The sequence below is a fragment of the Strix aluco genome, chromosome 1, assembly GCF_031877795.1.
Source record: "Strix aluco isolate bStrAlu1 chromosome 1, bStrAlu1.hap1, whole genome shotgun sequence".
NCBI lineage: Eukaryota > Metazoa > Chordata > Aves > Strigiformes > Strigidae > Strix > Strix aluco.
Window position 1 is genome coordinate 148,752,228 of NC_133931.1, and position 25,376 is coordinate 148,777,603.

Genomic DNA, 25,376 nt, shown 5'->3' on the forward strand with positions numbered 1-25,376 from the left:
GGATGAGCTAAACCGATGTGACATGCAGGACGTTATCAGAGCTATATGGTGGGCTACAGAAGAAGAGCTCCTCACCACCCTTCACAGCCCCAACAAAGCCCAAATCTGGCACTTTCTCTCTTGCACAAAGACCTCCAGAAATAGACTTCTTCTGTTAGAAATATGCCAGGGTCTTCATGCATCAACCTTGCTGGAGACCATTTAAGGTTAGAAAATGTTTTACAGAAGATAATGATTACATCTAATTCCTGCTTTCGCTTGAAGGTGAAAACTGTCTTTCTAGTTCTCACACAGAAGACAGTATAAACTTCTTCCAAGATAAACATCTGTCTGTCTGTGGCTGCAAATGTTTAGCTCTTAAAGGCTAGTCTTTATCTACTGGCTTCCTTATACATGTATGTGAATGCTGAGAGGATCGCTGCACTCATCTCGCAAGACTGTCTATGCTATGACTACCCAGAAAAATAAGATTATAAAAACATTGATATTAAATTGGGAATACATCATTTGGCAACATATAAAAAAATGCTTCCCCAGACTCTGACATGCCAAGGGTTGTTGCTTCAGAGGTTGAGATGAAAATGCAAGGCCTACTCTGGGGTCTTTCAGTGCATCATTGCAATGATTGTTTGAGAATCATTTAAAGTAAAACACTGTTTTTTGAAAGAGCAAAGCCTTTTATACAGGGTATATGAATGCCTGGAATGACAAAAACAGTGTTCTATCTTTGATCCAACAAAACTGAACTAAAGACTGTCAGAGAAAGGAAAAAGAAAACACAGAGCCCATACCCTCACACCACCAAGAAAAACAGCCACACAGTGCTGCCACCAAGGAGAATTATAACTTTTGGCACATGGGTTAACAGACAGCATATTCAGGAGCAGGCCATCCATAAGAAGAGAGGCACTTAGCAAATGAAAGATGATGATAACTACTGATACTTGAATCCAGCCTCATTTCTGGAAAGGTGAGGCTTCCTCCTTTGGTAAAATTAAAGCCAGGGTAACGATTCTCTTCAACTGAGGTACTCGCTTTCTATAAGCCATCCAGTGCTCCTAGAGGCAGAAGAAAGTAGGCCATAGCTTTAATTAGCTAAAAGGTTTTGAACAGGACATAAATCTCATACCAAGACTTCTAATTTTCCAGTTGTTAAGCCTCGTACACTTTTACACAGGTTTGCTCATGTGCTTTGGCTACAGCACCTTTTGCTCATCTAATCCCCATGTGAGAAGCAGGAAAAATATTTCTTAAACATGACAACGTCACTGACACTTCAGCCTCACCACTGAGGAGTCATTTGCAGAAGCAACTTGCAGGGGATTAGTCTGAAATTTTTCTTCTAACGCTTTGAATGGCATAGCAAAATGCTCCCATGTTTTAAGGTATTAAGGGCATCTCCCAATAAGCAGCAGGTTGTTTAGCCTGAGTACTTCTGGAAAGGACATGTAAGCCTTATTAAATAAGGGGGGGGAAAAATAAGGCAATTTCATTTTAATGTAGGAATGTTAACATTAATTTGCTTGTCTTGAAATAATTTCTGGAATGGTTGCTTTAAGAACCTAATCTTAACAAAGCCATAGGAAATGGAAGAAAGAATTTAAATTAACTTACTTCATCCATTTATAAATTGTTTAGGTTAATCACAGTAAACCAAACAGGATTCAGTCATACTTAAACACAGCCTTTGCCCAAGTATAAACTGTTTATTCTATCCATGACACACAACCAGACAAAATTCATTCCCGATCTGGGGAAGAATCTAATTTGGTTTTATTAATTCTAGAGGAAAACACTTTGGCAGCAGAAGGTTCACTTTTCAATATGAAACATTCTCAGGAAAACTGTCCCAAGAGCGAGTGAGTAATGCAGCAGAGTCTCACCATGTTCACCACATCAGCTGCTTGGCCTAAAATTGGGTCCTATGGAGGGCAGGCCCTCCCCAGGTGGGAGCTGGGCTGTGCAGGGAGCCAGGAGGGAGCCTCAGCACAGGCAGCCAAAGGTCAGACAGCTGAATCTTGGAGAGATGATGCCTATTCCATGTGTTTTCATGGGCTTGCATTAAGACCATCCCTTCGCCTCACTCAATAGGTTTGACTTCAGCAATTTGACCTATTATGTCTATGGATTATAGGCAGATTTTTAGTATGGACAACATGCTTTTCCCACCAACATGGAGAGCGCCACAGACTAGCTTAAAGACTGGTTGTTCTTTTCTTTACATGTCTTCATATTAGTACTAATGACACAAGGTATTTGATTCAAAATTCTTAGCAGGAAATACAATGGATTTTTACAAAGAAATTTTTGCCTTTCAATTTTCCAATTAGCATTTTGACAATCCTTGGTGGGTCTTGATTGCCACGTGGGTTGGCTAGGCTGGAGCGCTGTATTTTTGCATCACTTGCCCTGATATGCAAAATCAATCATATTAGCTTCTAGAAGAGATGGAAATTTATTTCATGGACAAATGCATGAAATAAGCTTTGGCTACAGGGTCAGACAGGTCAAATGATGATGTTCATCTTTTTTCATCTTCTTTTCTATACATGTGGCCAATGCATTAGCAATTAGAATATATGAATGCTATAGAGTGAATGACTCCTCTCACCATCATAGTAACACATTTCTTGCTTGAGCCACACATCATGGCAATAATAAAATTATTAAATTGAGGATATTAAATGCCTTGATTAATAAGCTGTGTATGCTTGTGACTCCATTTTGCTGTACTTTATGGTAAGAATTGCATTTTTAAATAACTGCTTTAATTGCCTACCAGGAGTATTTAAAATTAAATTATAGGTATTGTGAGCTGCATGTAGTGCTTTCATTAAGACAATAATTATGGGGGAAGGGCTCTTAATAGGGCAAGGGGGAGGAGCTCTTTTTTTTTAATGTCTTATGCCTCATCAGGCCCAATACTTTGGGTCCAGAGCAATGTCTTTGTCTTCCAGTTCTAAAGGAACCCAGCTAACTAAAAAAACTGGGGGTAAACTAAATACTGGGAGTATTTTTTTTCCTACAGAGCAGTAGCTCTCGTAAAACAGAGAAGATACAGTAAACATCATAGGTCTTGAGCTTAGAAAGGCTTTTGACATCACGTCAAGTGATATTCTTGTTAGCAAACTAGGGAAATGTTGTCTAAACTCAAGTACAGAGTGGGTGCAAAGCTGGATTGAAAGATACGGTAGTTACCATGTAGATCCCTAGGAGGCATTGAGTATGGTTCCACAGTGACCCGAGCCTAGCTCCTATTCAATATTTTAAATAATGGCCTAGGTGATGGACAAAAATATATGCTTATTAAATCTGCAAACTGTATCAGTCTGTGAGAGGCTGCAAGTGTGCTGCAGGATGGACTGATAATTCAAATTGTTCTTGACAGATTGAATAATTGTTTTGAAAAAATATGATCCTCTTTAGGGGCAACACTTATAAAGGAGTAATTAAACGTACAGATATCTATCTAATGGGGAAAAGCCATTAGATATAGCAGCCGGCCAAAAAAGCTCTAGTGCCCAGGTGGATCGCAAACCTCGCAAGAGTCAGTAGTGTCTTGCTGTTACAAAAGAACTGTGATGTATAAACAGCAGTGGTAGCTGAGAGATCTACAAAGTGATCCTGCCTCCCTTTTAAAACCTGGTAAGGTTTCAGAGAACTGCTCTGTCTTGTTTTGGGCAACAGAATAATCAGAAGAATTTCAAACATGACCTCTGAGGAAACGTGGGAGGAATGGCCGTAATGCAGGACTAGAAAAGAAGATAATTAAGGGGAAATAAGATAATAATCTTTGAACATGTAGAAGTTGCAAAGAGGAAAAATATGTGTTGGCCCTAATCATGATCAAGCACAGCAGGGAAAATCTAGATTAGCCATTAAGAAAACCTCATGGGAAGGCTGTCCAGCATTTTGGGTCATGACTTATAGACTAGGCAAAGGTTAGACACTAGTTCTCTGGTATCACTGCTCCTATCTAGGATGGAGGTGATATCATCTCAATGACGTCTTGAGATACTTTCCTGCCACAGGGGTTGATGTTCCATGTTCGGTCTGTATCTCCAAAGGTCTGAGGTTTGGGGTGGTCAAGAAGCTGGAAATTTTGTTCTATGGGAAATACCAAAATGTGCTGGAGCACGGAGGCAAGACATCCTCTTTTGTAACTCGCCATAGAACATCAGTATTTCTCATGGAGAGGAAAATATAAAAAAAACCCAGACATTTTGATTACTTCAGAACAAAACCAAGCCTGGAAACTCAGCATTCTGAGGCCATACAGCTTAAAAGTGGCTTGCGTGTTCCTAACTCCATTTTTAACCCTGGTAAAGAGCAAGAGTAAGGAATCACTGCTCAGCTGAGGGGCTCAGAGTCAGGGAAGTGCATTTTTCATGGCACCCTGAGCTCCCCATTGCTCAGCTTGGATGTCCCAAACACACCAGTGTCGTCGTTGGAAACACATTCCCATCACTATTTAGGCAGGATGACAAGAAATGATCACAGGTCTGCATGCATTTCCCTGAAGTCCATTGAAATTCAGTATTTTCACAGGAGACTGACTAAAACAAAGCAACATTTTCTGACAAAACATTCTTGTCTGAAAAATCCCAATAAGTTTTAGTTCCAGTTCCCTCCTCTGCCACATGTGAGACATCCAGGAGTACTCGTTGGAAGAGACATCCCATGTGTGGTACAGTTGGTTACCAGAGAACACACAACTAGGAGTGCCACTCTTTGGCTCTGTTACACCGATTAATATTCTCACTTCACTGCTCACATCTTGAGGCAACAGAGCTGGGTGAAGGAGGCCTGGACCAGCCATGAATCTGCCACCCATCTAGCCTTTCCTTGCTGCTATGCTCCACCTGAGAGGCTAGATCTGCTTTGGTGTTTATCATTGAATTTCTTGGCTGGCTGACCTTATTTATACGGCATTTACACTTAGCTCATACTATTTATACCATCAGTAGACTTATCCCCACAATTTTCTGTTTCCCAAGTGTTTAGTACATTCTATCTCTAATCAAAAACTTCTTGCAGCTTTTCTGCAAGTCCCCAAAGATTTTGCACTTCATTTGACTGTCTCCCCTGCCACAAGCTCTTAAAATCACCTAGTTCTTCTTGCATGTCAAACTCTTAAAACTTCCAACATAGCTTCATCAGCAATTTTCACGAACATATGTCTGATCTTTCTCAAAGGGTTAGTGATAAGAGTATGAAGCTAGATTAGCCCAGAATCAACACCAGTACTTGAGTGGTATCTTCCTTTCTCCATCACTAGAAAGTCCTAGCCCCCTTACATTTGCCATTCTGCTTCCCATCTTGTGCAGGTTTTCCCGAATGATACCACATCAAATACTGTAAGGGTACAGTCTAGAAAATAATTTTTTTTTTCCCAAAAAGCTCTTTGGTTATCCTAGCACCATCTCCCTCTGCTAAACCCACTATGTCCCATTTTTCACTCACTGCTGTCTCCTGGTAGTGACTCCTTCAACAATTTTTCTAAAGCCACAGTGTAAGCTTTCACAAAAACAGAAGTTTTAAGTTCCTTGTGCATCATTCTTCTGTAAAACAGGACAACTAACATTTCTTTCTCCCACCCTTTGTCTTATTTAATTTCCGAAGGCCAAACTGGTCTCCCACATGCACAGAGAAGTCCTGATCTTGGTGTTACCATAGTTCTGATAGGAGCAGTGAGCGATCATATGAGCATCTAGACAAATCCCTTGCTGAGAAAGAGAAGGCAAAATGTCACTTCAAGATACCAACTTGAGCGCTGCTTTTTCTTCGGCTTTCAATCTTCCCCCTTCTGCTACGCAGACATTTTTCCGATGGTGCCAAATACTGAAAATCTCCCTCTGAAAAAATGTCCAGGTATGAGAGAGGCCACAGAAACAGAGCAAGAGTAAAAACCCACATCACCTGGCATGAAAGGGGAAGGATGTATAAAGCTGCCAGTGCCAATGCCTGTCAGATTTAAGGAGTCACTTCCCAGAATGACATGCTGCATGACAGTTTCTTGGAAGAACAGTGCTGTGCGGAGGACAATATAGACTGCACAGTCCCAAAGGCAGATGTTATTTTCCACGGGCTTCTGCTATTTCATGGCAAGTGCTTTCATCATACTTCCCATTTTTAAACAGAGCGCTGTAGAAGTTAATGCTCTCCAAGTTACTTACAAGAAAGAAATTACTTCATCAAAACAGAACATCTGTGTTTGACAGAACTATTAAGGGTCCATGTCCTTCACTTTATTTATCCATCATAAAATAAAGATTTTATTGGTTTTTTTAATGAATTTTAAAAATGTGATCAATTGTGCTTCAATTGTACATGAGCTACTAAGGCTTAAAGTAGTCATCTCTGTTGGACTTGTTCAAGATTATCCTTTCAGTATCACTCTTATTATTGAGATCGCTTTAAAACAAACTTTACCCTGATATATACAAAAACCTTTACTGTACTACTAAGTCTGAAAGGACTTGTCTAGGATCAGTGGATGGACCGTGCTGTGTTGGGGCAGGTTGCTGCGGTGTCAGGGTATATGCAAGCTCTTTGGTGACTCCATGATTGGTACAGCTTCACTGCTGCACTCCTGCAGCACAGCCGTGTGGTGCATCATGTACATTAGATTTAGCAGAGGTTAATCGTCCGCACAACCATTGTTTCCTTCTGTGGGTTTGCCTCAAAACCTTTGACGTTCTTTTTATTGTACCTCTTGCTGTGCAAATTTCCTTGTTTTGTTTTGCTTCTCAAAGTAATTTTTGGTTGATTATTGTGTAGTTACAGAATTAGAGTAATAACATCTAATTGTACATCTGAAGCAAAAACATGTAATTGTGGGAGACTAGATTCAATTTAAAGAAAGAAAACCCTTCCACCAGGGTTTCTCATGGTTTGCACAGTGCATTTGCCAGGCAGTGCTGCTTTGATTGCATCTAACCTGCAATTAGCATGTGCAATTAAGACATAATGAATGTGTGCAATTGCATTATTTCGGGATGTAACAGTAGCAATATTTAGCAGTTACTGTACTAGACACAGTGCTTATAAGCTCAAACGATTTATCAGCACTTAGCAATTATGCCACAGGAAGAAGGGCAGGCATGTGAATGGGCCTTACCTACAGCTGATTTCCAAAATGAACACACTTCACTCTCCCACTGAAAGCCCATGGAAGTAGCCAACAGGGAAGAGAGGCTGGACAGATTTGGCACTGATGAAAATGGGAGACTCAAATGACACTTTCAGCTTACCTTTGGCTTGTCACAGAGCTCATATGTGACATAATAGGAGAAAGCAGACTGAACATTTAGTGTTTTTGAATTATCCTCTGCCTTCAACATTTCATATCAGTTCTGTAAGCCCAATCATGGTAACCAAAGATTTAAAAATAAAAATTATTTGAGCATGAACTAATTCTGTGATCTGTGTGCATGAGGAAGCCTCAGGCACATAACAGGTTTTTACATGCTCTTACCTGACATTCTGGGAATGCAACTCTACCAGTTCTACCAGGCTTTTCTTAAAGGACATTTCTTGTCCTTTAAGGGTCAAATGATATTTGAAAAGCATTTTAATGCATCATTGAAGGATACAAATGAAAATACATTTCAATTCAGTCTCCCAGAAATAAAGATAAATCTGAATTTCTCTAGGCACGAACCTTGAGTAGATAAACTGAGATGTTCTGAGTGCCAAACTGCTGGTGTTGAAATGAAAGATCCCAGCGATAAAACTCAGGGCCCAATCCAGCAAGGGTTTCCAGTTAAGTCAGTGTGAGTTAGAAGCACTAAAATCATATATAACCAGAGACTATTGACTGGTATTAATCTATCACAGAAAATCATATTAGAAGTCCTGAGACAAGGACTGCTTGTTTCAGGCACGATAATTTGTATGAGTGATTTTCACATGGACCCAGTCCAAAGTTCTGACAAGATGCATCCACGCAACTAAGAGCAAAAACTGCCTCAGCATCCCTTCTGTCTAAATATTTCCTTCATTTCCTATTGAAAAAAGATTATTAGAAGTAGACAGAAGAAATTGCAGTCAATGTATCAGCTTCTACACAGACTTCCAGAACTCGGTTTAGCATCTTGAGAGATGGTGCTTGTCTGTAACTAGGAGAGGGAGCTCATGGGCCAATGGCATCTAGTTAGAATAGTAAAAAAATAAATAAAATGGCCATCTCTGCAGACAGTCTAGTTTCTGCAACTGAAAGGAAGAGGAAGATAAATTGTGACACGTTTTCATCCAAGATGTTTATTAAAGATGATATGGGCACAGCACACAGATAAACCACATCCTGAAGCAGGGTTAAACTAGGTTTCACATTTTAAAGCTGTGCTGGCAGTTTGTTGTCTCTCTATCTGGAGTGCTCATAGGTACCTTCTTTATATATATCTCTGCAGTTTTAGATTGACAAATGACAAACACAGCCTTCATTTATAACAGTGTCATTTACTTCACTTTTTATTAAAATCACCAGCTACAAAATAGACATTTTGTACATACTAGTCCTAAATAGGCAACTATGAGAAAATGACATTAGTCCTGAAATAAGACCATCATATTGCACACCTGGGACGTGATAAGGGGTCAGAAATAATAGAAAATATATGACGATTAGATAAGGTACTCACATCACACTGGAAGGTTAACCTATACCTTTGAAGAAATCAGTGCACATGTTGATCAGAGACGTATTTTCTGCAAACATTAAAAAAGTTCCATTTCACTCTCAGTTAAAAATAGTATAGCCAGTACTGCCACAGAAAGGAACTGTGTTACTTCCGTCTGACATGTGCCATAAGTGTCACAGTATCTGGAAGCAGAAATGCGCTAATATGAAAAGAAACAAGACAGTAACACTTTTTTTGATAGCAGTGGTGTCACAAAACACCATGGACCAAATTCTTAGCTGATGGAAGGTGACATAGCTCCCCTCGAATAAAAAATCAAGTACTTACCAAGAATCTGGACCATAACCAAAATGTCCTGACACTGTATTTTGCCTTTCTCTTCCAGGTCAAAAAAGAGAAGAAGAAGGGGTAACAGTCCAGTCTAACTCAAGAAGAAACAGCAAAGTCATCCCATCCATCCAGCTCCCCTTGTGTACTCTGCACTCCACCCGGAGTGGCTGAGGGGCTAAATAAGCCTTATGGCCCATGAATTTAGTTAGGGCTTTCCAAGATCCTGATAGCTGGTACAGCCAGAAGCACAAGGCAATAAATGATAAAGTGATCTGTGGGTATTACAGGGCAGAATCCAGGGGCCACATTGTGATATTCACTTTTATATTAATATCAACGTGGATTTTGGCTTAAAGTCCAGTGGATCACTATAACAGCACAAGAATATTCACTTCCAGGACACTGTTAAAGGCATCTGTCAAGTGCCGCAGGGTGACTCTTGCTCCTATCTACTGCTCTGATAGTGTGACCTCCTTGGTTACCATGACCTTGTTAAACTTTCCACACCATCATCCTGGAGATTGGAAGTAGGAATGTCACGCAATGGATCCTAATACAATGTAGGAAATGAAAACAAGAAAGCATTATGTTTGCAGACAGCTTTCAGCAGGACAGAAAACATTATAGCAGTAAGCTTCATATTGGTCAGTTCTACCTCGAATACAGAATAAGAAACAAGCATCAAAACATTAAAGTTAAGCAGGTGTTGATTACATGGTGAAAGACACGGTTATTTCCACTAGTTTGCTGCAAGAACGTCACCCCAAGAAATACATCTCTATCTTTATAAAATAGATCATTTTATAGAATAAAAACAGATCAAAAGTATATTATAATTCTTAATGCAAAGACAAAGTTTAGAACTTAATTTTACAACTTAAGATTGACCAAAAATGTTCAAGCTGTTCATATCATAAAAACACAGGCAGGCCTTCTCTGATCACCACCACCTTAATTTCAGTGTCAAAATATAAATTATACACTGATAACATAAGATTGAGTCATCTCAAATCTGTAGTAAAATACAGACAATGACAAATAAGTCATTTTGCTATATTCTTAATAGATATAGTCACCATGCATAAAAAATACGTATCTTTCAGGTAAATATATCTTTTTTCTGTTATAATTTTAAAGTGCATCTAAAAGCTGCTAAATAAATCTTTACACTTTAAAAATAGAGGAAGGTGAACAGCAGTTCAGAAACGATAGGTAACTCCTATTAACAAAGAGGTAAGAAGTTCTAAGTGCTATTCCAATATTCTCAGTCTGCTAAAGTGGTGGTGATATTTTGGGTGGGCAACATTGGCAAACACTGATGGGACCCAATGATTGTATTTCATAGAATCACAAAATCCTGTAGGTTGGAAGGGACCTTAATAGGTCATCTAGTTCAGCCTGCTCAAAGCAGGGTCAATACTGGTTGCTCGGGGATTTGTGCAGGGGAGTCCTGCAAACCTCCGGGGATGGTGACTGCACAACCCCACCGAGCCCCGTTCTGATGTCTGCCTGTGCTCACAGGGGAAATCCTGGGCAATCCACCTAGTTAGGGGCCTTGAGGAACTCTTCATGTAAGTCCACAATTTCCAGTCCTATCAGTGTAATTACCAACCAGGCCTCTACCCTTAAACACATACCAAAGTAAAATACTGACAGAGTAGACAGAGTATTAACTAGCATTTTAAGGCTCACTGAGCTAAATCCACTCCTAAAAGTAACTTTGGAGGAATATTGCCTGCATATGTAAGTGACCAGTTTGAGCTACACTGTGCACAGGCACCCCGTAAATAGCTGCCCTCCCTGGGACATAGACACCATTTTCAGAAATGCTCCCTTCTTGAGGAAACACTTCCCAGAATGGCAGTGGTGCTGCAAGCACCAGCCTGCTCCTGGCCACTCAGCTGATTTGCCATCAGCAAATACTTTCCTGTGAATGGGGTGTTCTACCTGCAAAGCTCTCAACATCACTGTAAAATGACAGTTTCCAAACTACATGTCAAGTTTTTTACTACGTTTCACAAAGTAGCACCAGAATGCTGCTGCCATTCTCTCTCCATAAACATCACATGTGAGCAGCACCTGGTGCTGTGGAGCTACAGCTACAAGTCCTTAGCAAGCAGTTCAATTTCATCCAGCAAGAAGTCCATGTCCTCTCGACTAACATGCGGGCTGATCACCACCTGGCGGAAGAAGTTGACTTTGCCCTGGTGAGGCTGGTACCCAAGCATCATGCTGCCCTTCTTCATCATCCTTTCTTTAATTATAGGAGCAACCTGAAAGTAGAGACAAAAAAAAGGTTGATTTCACACACAAAAATACAGCAGATTTGGGCAGGAACTGTATTTTGTGACTCTGAAGTTTTTTTGAAGTGTCTGAGTTTTGCACCCCTTGCCTGCCTTCCCACTGCCTGCCCCATGAAACAATAAAGCTCAGACTTAAAGGTTTAGAGGCAGACTGTGCACTGGAGACCCTCAGGTTCTGGGACTCCTGGAATAATCAGTGCAAGATCTAAAACTCTCAAAAGCCTGCTGCTTGGGACATTCATCTGTGACATGGGAAAGCTTGGGTTAAGGTCCCTAGATTTCCTGAGTTAGATCATAGGTTTGAACTCAGGAATAACATCAACTGCAGCTGGTAAAAGGCAGGGTTTCTCTCCTTGTGCTAACTAGGCTAAGCCTGACTACTCACCCTGATGGCCCTTCTCCTGCCACATCTGCAAAGCCACTCTCCCTAGAGAACACTCTCCACTGAACCCCTGTGAAACTTAAACTTAAAGAAGTCAGTGTGATGCAATATTAAGGGAGAAGGCCTGATCCTGGAGCGTAAGATTTCATCTTTCAGATTCAAGTCATAAGTAGCATTTGGCTACACCACTCTTGTATGGAATGGGATAAAAACTCATAGGTGTCTCACAGCAGAAAAAAAATCCATGGGTAAGACTGGCAGAGTCAGGTCCTTATAGCTGAACACTTGATCTCATCCCAGCAGGGCTATTAACCTTGTCCAATTAATCCTGTGCTTAACTTTAAGCATGTGATTAGCTCCATATTCTCATGCTTGAAATCAGTCATAAACTGAAATGCATTGCTGGATTAAGTACTCTATTCCTTGGAAGACAGAAATCAACATAAATAAGTATTTTTACAGAAGTAGTATTTTTTAAAATGTGTTGCATTTTAATATATTACTAATAACACTAACGTATTTCAGAACAGTGCGTTCCTTTTCTTCCTTTTGTGACAGTCTGACTTTGAACTAAGTAAATAGGTATATGACCTAACCTTGGTTTCTGCATTAATTTATTTCAGCTCTAAAAGTTAGTGCCAGAAACTACCACCTGATCTGCAAAAGAAAAATGATGATGCCAACCTTGCCTTAATAGCTTTATTTTTACATGGCACATTTTAGTAGGCAAGTCCCATACAATTTGCTTAGATAGAAACAGCTAAGGTTTTCAACATTAACAGCTTAGCTTTCCCATATTTGTTTAGTGGTACATGTCTAAATTACCATTGTTTCAGAATGTAGATTGAATTCAGAGGAGGAGGGTTTATGGTTCTAATTTAATTTGTCTCTCTGATTTTGGTTAATCTTTGTGACAAAGCTACGTGTTTTATTTAGTGTTGGTTTTCTAAGCTATGAGAGTGATGGAGTCAGAATTCTAACTGAAGTCCAGAGTGTGACATCAGTATGAATTATGCACATGAAAGAAATGTGCAATCAGAATTTTGTTTTTTTGTCTATTGCTGCAAGCAACAAATTAGAAATTAGTTGTGAAAGTAGTTCTGATAAACATTAGGGAAACAAGAAGAAAACAATGAGGGCAGGAACACTCAGAATTACAGCAGAAATGTTAAGAGGCATACTGTGATACCCTCAGTCACATTCAATAGCACCTTTTTCCATAAAATTCATAAAATCTAATGTGGAGCTCCAGGTGTGCCTCCTGTGTAAAGATCCTAATGAAAGCTACCAATGAAAGCACAATTCTGCTGTGTATCTGCAATGCGTACATCGTTTAGAAATAGAAGTAATCAAATAAATCCCTATACCATCATCTACCTGGGTTTCTGTCTGCCTAGCAAATGATTCAAGGATTCCTCAATTCTCTTGTTTTATGGCTCAGAATTACTTCAGACTAACTTCATTTAGTCCACACTTAAGAAAAAATTAAACACTGGAGTTCTGCTCAGATAGAGATGGTAGCTATTTTGCATGAGACAGCCTTCTTCATCCTGAAAAGTATGTTACTCAACAAACAATCCTCTTTGCTTCAGATGAAATATTCCAAACTGCATCCTAACAAACCACTGAACGCAGTACTGTGCAGTGTTAACACTAGGGCAAAATCTGGGTCTTATAATTGTTTTTGCACATTTCCCAGTGGTGGAGTCAAACAGGAAGACTCTTGGTTGGGACCATTCCTGGTTATGTACACTACTGTACATACCTGCAACACATCTTCTCTTAAATAGTGAGTAACTTTGGCATGATAAAAATTTTCCTACTTCTCCTACAGTTTGCTAGTGTTGCACCCTTGAACAGCACACGAGCCTAGTAAGAGCTCTACACTTCCATTATTATTCACGCCAGCTATGGCCTGAGATAGCAGTAACACTGTGACATTGTTCAGAAGACATCATGCCCAGGAGGCACTGTGCTGGGCACCATATAGATACAGAAAAGAAAAAATTCCTCCACCCCTGTACTTGAGAAGAACCCCCAAGCGACTTCTAGTCATGGAATAAAGACACTACAAGTGCAAGGGGAGAAGTGAATTCTTCTTAATACACTTTCTCAAGCTCTTCTTTAAGATTCAAATCCCTATGGCAACTTTTAGCCTTTATTGATGTTCCATCAGAGTTATTTCATCTTTTGTATCACACTATTGATTCTCTTCATCTCAACACCCAGTGCTCCACAATCCATCATCCCAAAACGTGCAGTAGCACAAATGGAGACCATGAAAGCAAAAACATTTAGAGCTTCAGTAATATGAGGACTGTAAATATACTGCAATTCAGTAAGGTCTTCTCTCATGAAAAGGAAAGAGAAAAATCTCATTTTCATTATCTCATTTATTAGCTCATTCATCCTCCATACTAATGAAGCTGTCCTCGATTTGAAGTGCATCCATCCCTTTTTGATGGCAAAACAAACACTTCCTACTTAAAAGAAACAACAAAACCCATAAAACTGTCTTATGGGCTTTTAAGAGGATTATTTTTGGAAAGGTTTTCCATCAAGTATTTTGCATGTTCTGCTTGCTAGTGGGATGCAGTCAGTGTAACAAAACTATCAGGGTCCCTATCCACAGAAAACAAGGAACAAAATATATGCACAAATGCTTAAGGACATGTCTCACAAAAGAACCATTAAAGGATACATGCATGCTAAGGCTTGAACTTGAGGATCAAAGGGTATGACTGCTAACTGAAAGTAAAGGCAGCTACCACTTTGCAGCAGAAAAATTAGACCTATAAGGAACTAATTGCCTAGTGAGGAGTTCAATGAGTTTAATTCCCACCGAAGCCAATGAAACCTGAGGATGCTCAAATATCAGAAGGAGCTGCACAGCCCCATTCAGGATAGGCTCCTCAGAAAGCAATTTAGTGAGAGTGAGATTGCTTCACCAGTCCAATTATTTTACTACAGAACTTACTTCAAATTGTAAATCTAATTCTTTATGTTACCTGTCAGTGGAACAGTCTCAGAATTTTAAGTGTAATGTATCCTAAAACTGAAGTCCTCTCCTTTGCTCCCTTCACCACTTCCTTCCCATTGCTGGCCTCCCCTGCCAATCCACCCTGGAGATTATTATTTCAAATGCTCACTTCAGCAGCATATTAGGTATCAGACATGCCCTTCTTCCACCTAGAAAGGTGGAGAGAAGGTGCAGTGCATGGAAAGCCATCCTACAGCAGAGCTGCGCACATTGCACTGTGCAATCAGACGCCCAGGGAACTGCTTTGCCTGAGGACTGATGGGTGCATCACAGTCTCCCCATGCAAACCTACACAGAGTCTGTAACATCTCATGTTTCCCTTACTTCTAATAGCAGAGGTTTTTAAACTAGAGAAGCAATGACACAGTGGTTTAGCTCCTTCTCCATTTACCTGGGTGACATGATAGTCTCTTCTCCCACTCTCAGCCAGCACTCAGCCACACTACAAAAAGTTTTAGCCCTAAAGTTTAAGCTGTTTCTATCAAGAGTCCAGACCACAGCTGACCCTCATATATATTCACATGGAAGATGCCAATGTTCCTTCCCAGAACATAACAGAGCAGTGCGATAAGTAGCTAGGAACACCTTGGACACTACAGCTGAAGTACCTAGTGCACCAGGAGGATCAGGAAAGCAATACATCTCCCTCTCCATATCTCAAGTATTCTTGAGAAAAATGGTTCTGCACAATTGTACCACAGGGCAATACCTTAAAAAACACTGTGTTGCCCCTAACTGTTTTGTCAATGGCATTCAGTGCATTTCTCCAACACTTCAAGAACTTTCACCAAGCTCAGGCCGTAACCACATAACACCCTTCAGCAACCACCATTAAAGACTGACTCATCAACAGAGTTGAGCACATTCTCAGCAGGATAAACATGTACCTAGTGTCTCCAAGAGCTAGTTCCCAAGTTTGGACACTTAAAATCCTTTCAGAGGACTTGATGAAACACCTATTTCAGATAATTTCTTCTCCTTCCATCTAGCAAAGGCACCGAAACCATTCTCACAGTGGTCAAGTTATGTAAGCCTGGTTCTTAAGGATCAATTTCCTAGCACATGTGTTTGTTATGTGAAGTGAAATCTCCAGAGCAGCTCTGTTAAATAGGTGGTTTTTCCCTCTGCACTAGTCACAGCACAGTATTATGCTTTGGAATTCATTCACTGTAAGCTGCCTCCTACAGAATAGTATGGACATTTGTAATTAGAGTTGGTTTGTAAAAGTTTATTCTAACTACACAAAAAAAAAAAAAAAAAAAAGGATAATATCATAATAAGATAACCAGGTGCCTAGCATTTTAAAACCACACAATCCCATTAACTTCTAAAATACATACCCCACTATTACCAGCTTATAGCTCAAGTTCAGCACTTAGTCCAAAATAGCTGATGCCTTCTGATAACAAGGGACAGAAAAGAGTAATGTAGCTCTTCTGTTCATATGAGGTAAATCCACTAAGCCCTCAACCCCAACCGCACTAATGCTGCTGGGTATGGATAGCCAAATAAGTTGCCCTAAGGACAAGCAGAATTTCCCAACAAATATGCTACCTTGTTTTTCTTGCTTAAATAAAGAAATAAGCACCTACTGGGTTTAATTAGCCCCTTATTTTTCTCCTCTAATGTTGGTTCTGCCAATTGCAATTAACAGATATTCTGACAGTGTAAGATAGCTCAGGTTGAACAACTGCAGAATAGTTTACTGATAATGGAAGACAATGTCCAACCTTAGTTATGAATTTCTTTCTCCATGCCCGCCCTTAATCTGTAAGGGATCTCCTTTTAGGCCTAATCCAGTATTTTCAAACTGTCCCATCACAAATGATTTTCTACGCCTCTGACACTGTACCTCTGTTACGTGAATGCTACTTGTACTGCAGTCATTCTCACAGACTCTAGTCATATTAGTCTAGTCATACCAGATGTTGACATATCACAATAGCTTTTCCAAACTGTAGGCTAGAGGCTATATTCTTTAAAAGCAACATTCTGTAAATTTTGTATTTAAACACTCAGGTAACAGGAATGAGTTGTAAATTGATAACAATGCTGGGTAAAAATATTCTGCTAAGCAATGAATTTACAAAAATATTTTGCTTCAGGGGAAAAAATAAAAATTCAAATTTGAGAAATAGCCCAAGTGAAAAGACAGCATTAGCAAGAAAAATTAAGAAACCAGAAAAGCCTAAAGGTTTTCTAAATTTTTAAAAGAAAAGTATTTAGAATATTTGTTTTAAAAACACTGTTTTCAATTAAATCTTAAATTAAACTGGAAATTGACCCATTGTTATTGCAGAAAGTAGAAAAGGACTGAAGAAACCAAAACTGAGCAAACTGTTTCATTTTAGCTTGTCTGAAAACAAAAATTCCTTCTTGTTAAGTAAAACCAAGAATTGCTTTCAGTTTCTTAATTCAGTGGCCAAACCAAAAAATCCATTATTTGTCCAACCATAAATATGTGGGATCAAAAGTGATGACACTGCTTAACTGAAACATCTGTAGAATTTCTGGCCCCCAGAAAAGACAGAAAGTATGAGAAAATTCACGGGACTGCCTGTTCTGTCAGCAAAATTTGGCTGGGAATCTCAGGTGAATAGCCTCGAGCAGTGTGAATGACTCTAAATGTGCTAGCCCAGCAAGCGCTACAAAGTCAGAATGTCTGTAAAAACTGGTGTTAATACTGGCAATTGTTTGCAGAAACATTTTTTCCAAATATTTTGGACAGTCCCCAGGTCACTGAACATGTATGCAACATAAAGCTGAAGAGTTATTCCAGCTGCTGGCAGCAGCAACTCCTAGCCACCAGATCCCATTCTTCTCCTCCTGAAATTAATTTCAAAATTGCCACGGACTTCAATGGAAGCAGAATGCAATTATCTAAATTTCCTCCTTATGTGTCTGCTTCAGGTGGCAGTTTGCAAACAGCCTTCAGCTTTTACTAGAGAAAGCCACACTCGCAGTAAATTGATAACCTTTCTAGGGATCCACAAAAGAAGGCTAGACAGCGTTGGAAGGACAGGAGCATATTAGCAGCTCAAACTATTTCTCTTCCTCAAACACAGCCTTGATGAAATTTTCCAAGGTACTGAATCTGCACTAGAAATTGGCCAAAGATTTGTAGCTGGAAGACGAAAAAATCACTCTTTTGACAAAATGGAAAGATCACATTCTCATGATTTCACAAAAATGGAAAACACATTTTGTGTTCTTGCCTCAATTATTGCTTGCAATGAAAACCAATTTTATACAGAACAGTCCCCTCTCATCTGACCACAAAAATCTATTTTGGCCACCTCAGCAGAGGCAAATTCTCATTTGGAAGTTCATAATTGTTACTTAAAAGGCAACTTATTGGCTATTCAAATTCTGACAAGTTACGCTTCCTGCTAGAAATGACCAGTTCGGATTCATGTATATTCATAAGAAAACAACTATTGCACAGAATTGCCACCAAAAAAAGTAAACAAAACCCCAATTCAGTGAAGTATTTGGATGCAATTTTAAACTTTTACATACGGGCTATTAATTTCAGTGGGTCTTCACAATATTGTTTCTTATCTTGCCTAAACGATAGCACCGTAGTTGAAGTACTGGATACAGACTCAACAAATAGGACCGGTCCCTAAATCTGCCAGAAGCTGTTTGGACAAATCACTCCATCTCTTTTGGGTAACATGTTTCTTTTTCCCTTCACAGAAGGCATATAACCCTTCCAGGCAGTGAAGTCTCTATGTGTTCACACATCTATTGTAATCAGCCCTGATACCTCATGGGTGCTCTGTACACTGGTATTATATATATTAAATAATTTCTGTGCCAAATAGGTCTCACAAACATCTGTCACAGCATATCTGCTGCATTTCCCAGTGTAACTGCAGAAGATAACTTTGATATCAATGATACCAGTCAGTATTAAGTAAGAACTGTAGCTGGCATTTTTAATATCGATCATTGGATGCAATACAAGTGAGCAAAACAGTTTCCTTGGTTGGCTGTAATCACAAAATTAACTAAATACTATAAATATTTGGAAGCAATAGTGCTCTCAACATATTATAACACTGAGAAAGTATATCCTCCACCGTTAAATATCTTTCCTTGCCTTGTGCTGCAACATCAGTTGCTGGCTTTAAAACAACAGGCTTTTTCCCTTTTGGTGATAATTAAAAACAAACTCAGACCATTTGTCAGCTGTCACCCCAACCGGGACAATCGAAATACCAAATATTTGCACACCCAATCACAGCTTTGTTCCTGTAGCCAAGGCGCTCTGTAAAACCCAAACATGTTTTTCTTTTGTCTAGAATTTGTTCTGGGCCCACATCCCTAAACCACTGATAAATTATTGCCGTACACTATTGCGCCAGTGTTCCCCTTGTGCCACACCAGGCAACAAAAGGAGAAATAAGTGCATTTGTCAAAATAGCAGTAACCACTTCCACATTCTTCAGAGCAACTAACACATCAAAGGAGAACAGATGCTGCTGTATTTTTGTCCTGATACCGACACTCTCCGTGCACCTTCAACTCAGGGCTGTGCAGTATGTCTACGCTATCATATTTTGCACGTCATCTTCTTAACCATTGCTTTTTGCCAGAAGACACATTAATGAACCCCACAAATCACTGAAAATGACCTGACTAATATGAGATGGCTGGTTGGCTTGGGATTTTGATTGCCTTAAATGACTTCTTCAGCCAGTCATTTATGCAACAAAAAATAGCCTTCAGACAAAGGCTTTTACACTAATGGCATTTGCCTCTGAAAAGGAGGAGGCAGAACAGACAGCACCCAGAACAGACAGCACCAGAACAGAATCAGCACTTAAAGATGTCTGTCTATATGTTTACTTACAGCTAAAACGTACATTGGTGAAAAACACAGCTTCCAGGTGCACAGTCCGATGTCATCTTCTGTCTGAGCCCATGTGGCTTTTCAATACAATTCACATGGATTTCTTATTATTTTCCTGTCATTTCTGTGGTGCTTTACCAAGGTCTTATTAAGTAGCAAGAGAGTTGAGCACTACCGCTTTTATAAAAATAATTGTTTTAAAAGCTTTCATAGTGTACATGAGGTTCTTCTGTGCATCATTTTGTTAAGTTCCCATTTTAGTGACTAAGTTTTCCAGGCTTTCAACCCTGCCAAAGATAAGTTCCCTGTCTCCATCCAGGATGAAAGGACAGCTTGCCATCTTGAAAGCAAGAGTAACTAATAAAAAAAATATCCTTTTTAATTTGTATGCATAGGGATGAGCTTCTGTTCTATTCCATGAGGGAAAAAAGAAATCACAGTGCAATGTGAATGTCTGGGGCTGGGAGGAGTACTTTACAGTAAGCAGATTACATTATATGGTGACACAACTTCAAAAACTCAACACACTTCTGGTGTAGAAAAAGGAATGTTGATTCAGAAACTTTGAATTATTCCCAACCATTAAGATCTTATTTACTACTTGCACAAGTCAGCTTCTGGCATAAGGTAACAGCACCTCTGTATTTGAATTACAGTAAGGATTAAAGAACAGTAATATGGCTTTGTTCATATTCTCTAACCAGATCTAAAGAAAAATTAGTATTTCAACAAAACTAGTTATCTTTTGTGACTTTTTTTTTTTCTCCTTTAGAACATCACAATGATCTCCGAGGCTGCTTACAATCTCTTGCGGGGGATGAGGGGACGGTGCCTACCATGACCCAGACCGCTAGCACAAAAGCAAGGCTGCTGTCTCATCTGATCACCCAATTTAACAAAGAAAATAATCCCCTTTCTCCCTCCACCCAGTGAGATATAGGACCTGTAACTGTCAGTTATTAGAATTGTTTTGCCTACCTGAGACTCATTTATTTAAAGCCCAATCTAGCCGTGAAATAAAGGCCACCAAACCCTTCCACATGGAGGCCTATCAAAGTCACAACACTTCCCATGTGCATCTTGTCCCAGGGCAAATTTCATTCCATCTCAGCCTTCTTCCTCTCCTCATCTCCAGTGAGCATGTTTTGCTTTTTTTTTCATCCACAATTTAAATGCAACATTACAAATATCTATGTTTAATTACATGGACAATCAGGAAACTGAAAGAACAAAGCAGGATCCCTAGGGTTTCAAAATTCACAAATTTTCTTGCAGTCTGAAAGGGTGGAAAGTGAAGGGAAAATAATGATTTGCACTTACGAGTGTTTGCAAACTAAAGAACCAAAATCTAGGTAATTATGATTAATAAAGTCTTAGCTAAATAGAACTAGACTGCAGTCAGTCCCTAGATAATTTAAGGGCAGTTGGAGGGGGAAAGGCACACTGAGCTCAAAATTTAGCATCTGTTTTGCAGAGATTTGTAACCTCAAAGGAATACATGGAATAAAAAATTTGCTAACCTTGGGCCTACCCTACACCCCAATAAATACAGCTCAGCATTCAGAGTCACAGATTAAATCCTCTAATCCTGTACACTAAATTTCTTTGAGAACCTTATTCTTTTGCCAGTCTGACCAGGTATTCACTCTGGACTATGGCAAATACCACAATTTCCCTTAGTGCCACAGCTACCTACAAATCACACCAAAAAGGTAAAAATCACAGAATCATAGAATCATCTAGGTTGGAAGGGACCTTGAAGATCATCTAGTCCAAAATGGTACAGTTAGAAGGAAAAGAATAGCAGGGTGAAAAACTTACACATTTTTGTCAGGCTTCCACATCAACATAGATATTTTTACAAGAGAGAGAGCAATCTTTTGCTCTTCGAGAGCAGTTACAATCTACTATATAAAATTCATCCATTAAAGTCTCCTAGATTTCACTTCCTTTACTGAAAAAAATCTGCAGAATTCAATAAATACAAATAATCTTCCTACAAAATGTACAAAGTCTCCAACTGATCAGTGGCTCTGGAAGAGATTCTCCACATTAATCAGCATTCACCTACAGAAGTCTGCCATTGAAGTCAGGAGAAGTTTTATAGCTGAATTCACCTGCAGTAGAGTTAAGCTAACACGCTTCCTTATAACTTTATCAAATTTTAAAGGAAGGTCTAAATATCTGCTGAATGGATATCAATCTCAAGTCTTTTCTACTGCTTTTAGAGGAACTCTCCTCAGCTATAAGAAATTTTGTAAGACTGGTAGATATTTCCAACCATACTGACCCCTTTGGAGAGTAACAAGAAATTCCTTCCTTGCAGGCATGAAAAAGAAATATATTCCACCTCAATCCTTGAGATGCCTACAGTTAGAAAGGAATATGTGCTTAAATATCTGAAGAACAAAATGAAATCTGAAGTCCTAGAAAAAACTTTGTATCTCAGTACACATGAAGGAGCAGGATTTCCTCCCACTCATCCCCACAAATATTTTTGACACCACTCACAACATTACACAAAATATAAAGACTACTTAAGTGAGCAGATGATGCAAGCTACACACTTTTTCTGTGGCATTACTTGTAATTGATTTCTTTCTGAACATTTCTGAAATTCCTTATATAGCAACAGTAAGGAAGGGCAGTTTTACATGAAGAAAGGACAAAGACTTTAGGGCCCAAACCCTTCTTCCTCTATTTGAAAATTCAATGTTTTCTTGCAATTTCTTAAAGAAGCATTTGATACAGCAGGAAGGAAGTGCAGCTCCCCTCTCCTCCTACTGAAGTTGTTGATAGGAAACAGTGCTAACGTAGTAAGTAGATACTCATTTAAGTGGAGGCAAGCTTAAGATTTATTGACCTGAGAGCAAGAGGTCAATATTTATTCAGAGAACAATAAATCTTGATACTTGGTTCTAATAGATGTTAATCCAATGTATTATTAAATCCATGCCATTAAAGCTAATTAGATTGTGTGTCCTCGTGAGCCTTGGTTGTCAATAGTCATTAGTATTGCATGGGTCATAATTACTGTGCTTTGATAATTAAATCATATAATTTTCAATAAATTTAAATATGTGGGTATAGAAATACTTATTTTTCTCTACCATGACTGTATTATTATACATTTCATTGGGTTCTTCCTTTATGATGCTGTAGACCTTCCTTCCATGCTTCTGCCAGGACCAGCACAGCTAAGGAACCAAAAGCTCTGAATTACACCATTTTTTAAACTTCCTCATTCATCTTAAAAATCTGATACTCCTAAAGCCACATCCATCTACTATTCATGCACTAGGCAGGTAAGGAGCAGGGACACAAATCAATAAGTAGCTGCTGTCAGGGAAAAGAAAAAGGGAAAAGAAAAAGGAGTCATACTCCTAAGCATAAGTGAAAAAGTCCTTCTATTTTGGAGTTTTACAGTGCTTTCCATCCCCACATTTCAATGTATTTCATAGACAAGAGAAAATACTATCATCTCCATCTTAATCTCTGGAAGGAACTGAGGCACACAGAAAGGAAATAACAACCAAGATCTTAATCACAACTCTATACCAAAGTAGATACCACTCGGGTACATTAGTGAGTCAGTGAGCAGGACAGGGTATTTTTAGTGCAAATTTGTCTTGCAGAATACACACAAACTTGCCATCATTTGGGTCAAAGAGGTTTCCTTCTTGAAGGAACCACAGCCGAACTCAGTGTGGGTGCAATGCAGAGTGCCCCACTTGCAGTGCAGATGACAGCTCCTCCAGTGGTCAGCACTTCATGCACTCACAGTGCACACCTAGGGCTGCTGACTGCTGTGAACTTTACTGCTGGTGAGGACTTAGTGAGGATATGAGGGATCACAGAAAATCAAAGCCTGGTTGCTCCATCTTCTTTATGCCACACACATCAGTAATATAGACTACAGTTCCCAAGTTTCAGCTCCATGTATTGACTTACATTGATCCTTGACAGTATTTTTCCATCGGGACCTGCATTGTGTACAGATGGTAGTTGCCTATTTCTGTAAGAGTCTCACACATAAGGGGAGTAATAGCTTGAGAGGAAGTGTTAGGTGCATTGAACTGTACGTCATGTGTTACCCAGAGACATGGCCTCCAGCACTGAAGTTAAAATGTGGAAAGTAGGATTCAAGTTCCATCATTTTGGCAGTCTCAAAGTTAGACATCTAGCTTAAGATAGTCACCTAGGCTTTGCCTTTAATTAACAGAGAAAAAGAGGCACCTCTAGAGAGTAGATCGTAGAGTAGGCATCTAAGATAGATGGGGTCAATTTGAAAAAGCTCCTCTCTTCCTCCATGGGCTTCAGTGGAAGAGCTCTACCTAAATTTCAGATGGCTAAAGCAAGGTAAGACAAAGTCTATGCAGACAGTTTATCTTAAATCAAAGATATCTAAAATCCACATTCCTCTGCTGTTTCTAGGCTATGGAACTGCTGGACAGGCCCAAGAGCTGCACTGGTCACAGTGCAGAGGGAAGATATCCAAAGTACAAGCAGAATCAAGGGAACCAAGTGCTCCTCCAGTGACTAACATGGTGAATGTGCATTAGGTGATGTGATTAAAAGCTAACCTCAAAGACCCAGCAAGGATCAGAGAAACAACAACAAGCAGAGGAACCCTGGTAACCTGAACAGTGAAAATGGAGCACATCACATTGACTACTCCTCTGACTATCACTTCACACTTGCCCCTAGTGTGAAACCCACAAAGAAAAATAAATTTTAAACTCTCAAAGGTATGCCAGGCAAGGGGTACAGTACTTACTATGGGATGCAGAGGGAAGAAGATTCTGGGACTGTAGAAAACATTTTATGGGATACATAGGTGAAGGACCAAAGATATGGACAGAGAGAGGTCAAGAAGGATTGGGGAGGAACAAGTGTGGTAATATAGAGGGAAAAGAAGATAAACAGGGCAGTCAGATACAAACAGACAGCTGGTCAGTACACTCACCTAGCCAAACCCTGCACTTGATCACTGCAGACTTTATTCTTATTAAATTCTATTTCTTTCTTCTGTGTGGATGTGTGAACAACAGTGAACTTCAAGATGGACAAGCCAGCTAGCAGGATAAGAGGTCTGAGTACCTGCAACCTGAGAGGTTTGCAGACCAAGGTGCCAGCAAGTGGATAGACTAAATTTCTAAAACTAGCTACCAGAGAGACCATATTGTGCGTATATTTACCCTGCAAGATTTCAGTCCTTATCAGCTGAAGAGAATTTGGTTGTTCATACTGTTCATGTCTGTATGACTATTATGTGTGTTTATGGGAGTGCCAGTAAAGACACTGCTCTCTGTGTTGATCTGTGCAGTCAGCTGTGTGTATACCATGTGTTTTGTGTATGCGTGCACGCACACGTGCACCTATTGGAATATGTGTACTCACCGGACCTGGGGACAGGAACCACAATGGCCTCACACCTATTGGGCTGGAAAAGGAGGAATAGCTCCTGGGTCCTGAGAACACCTGGATTCAGCTGCCTTCTGACATTGTACTGAATTGCCACTGCTCTGAAGTCTTTTCTGTGGCTGACAATTGACAGTTTACAATTTTCACTCAAATGGTGGGGACATGTGCTTTGAATCATTTTCTATATTTAAGAACTCATTTGCATTTGATCCCAGGAGCATCCCATTGGTCTCACACATGCATACTGATCATTAAAAACCTCTGTCTTCAGGGTGGAGGTTCATCTGGCATGAACTTGAAATGGAACTTCAGACTAGGATTAAATCCACATATGCTTTTACCTCATTATCCTATCGTATGTTAAATTCTCTAAGATCAAAAACTTAAAATGCATAGA

At 39.6% G+C, this 25,376-nt stretch overlaps 1 protein-coding gene across 6 annotated transcripts in view; it reads right to left on the reverse strand.

Annotated features, from left to right (window-relative positions):
• Positions 1–8,440: 8,440 nt before the first annotated feature.
• The window catches only part of GADL1 (glutamate decarboxylase like 1), an 88,091-nt gene continuing 71,155 nt past the window's right edge, over positions 8,441–25,376 (reverse strand). For all 6 annotated transcript variants that reach the window (XM_074839245.1, XM_074839265.1, XM_074839274.1 and 3 more), the window contains one exon: positions 8,441–11,245. In XM_074839245.1, coding sequence (XP_074695346.1) covers positions 11,072–11,245 — 174 coding nt within the window. In that variant the 3' untranslated portion in view covers positions 8,441–11,071. The remainder of the gene's footprint in view (positions 11,246–25,376) is intronic.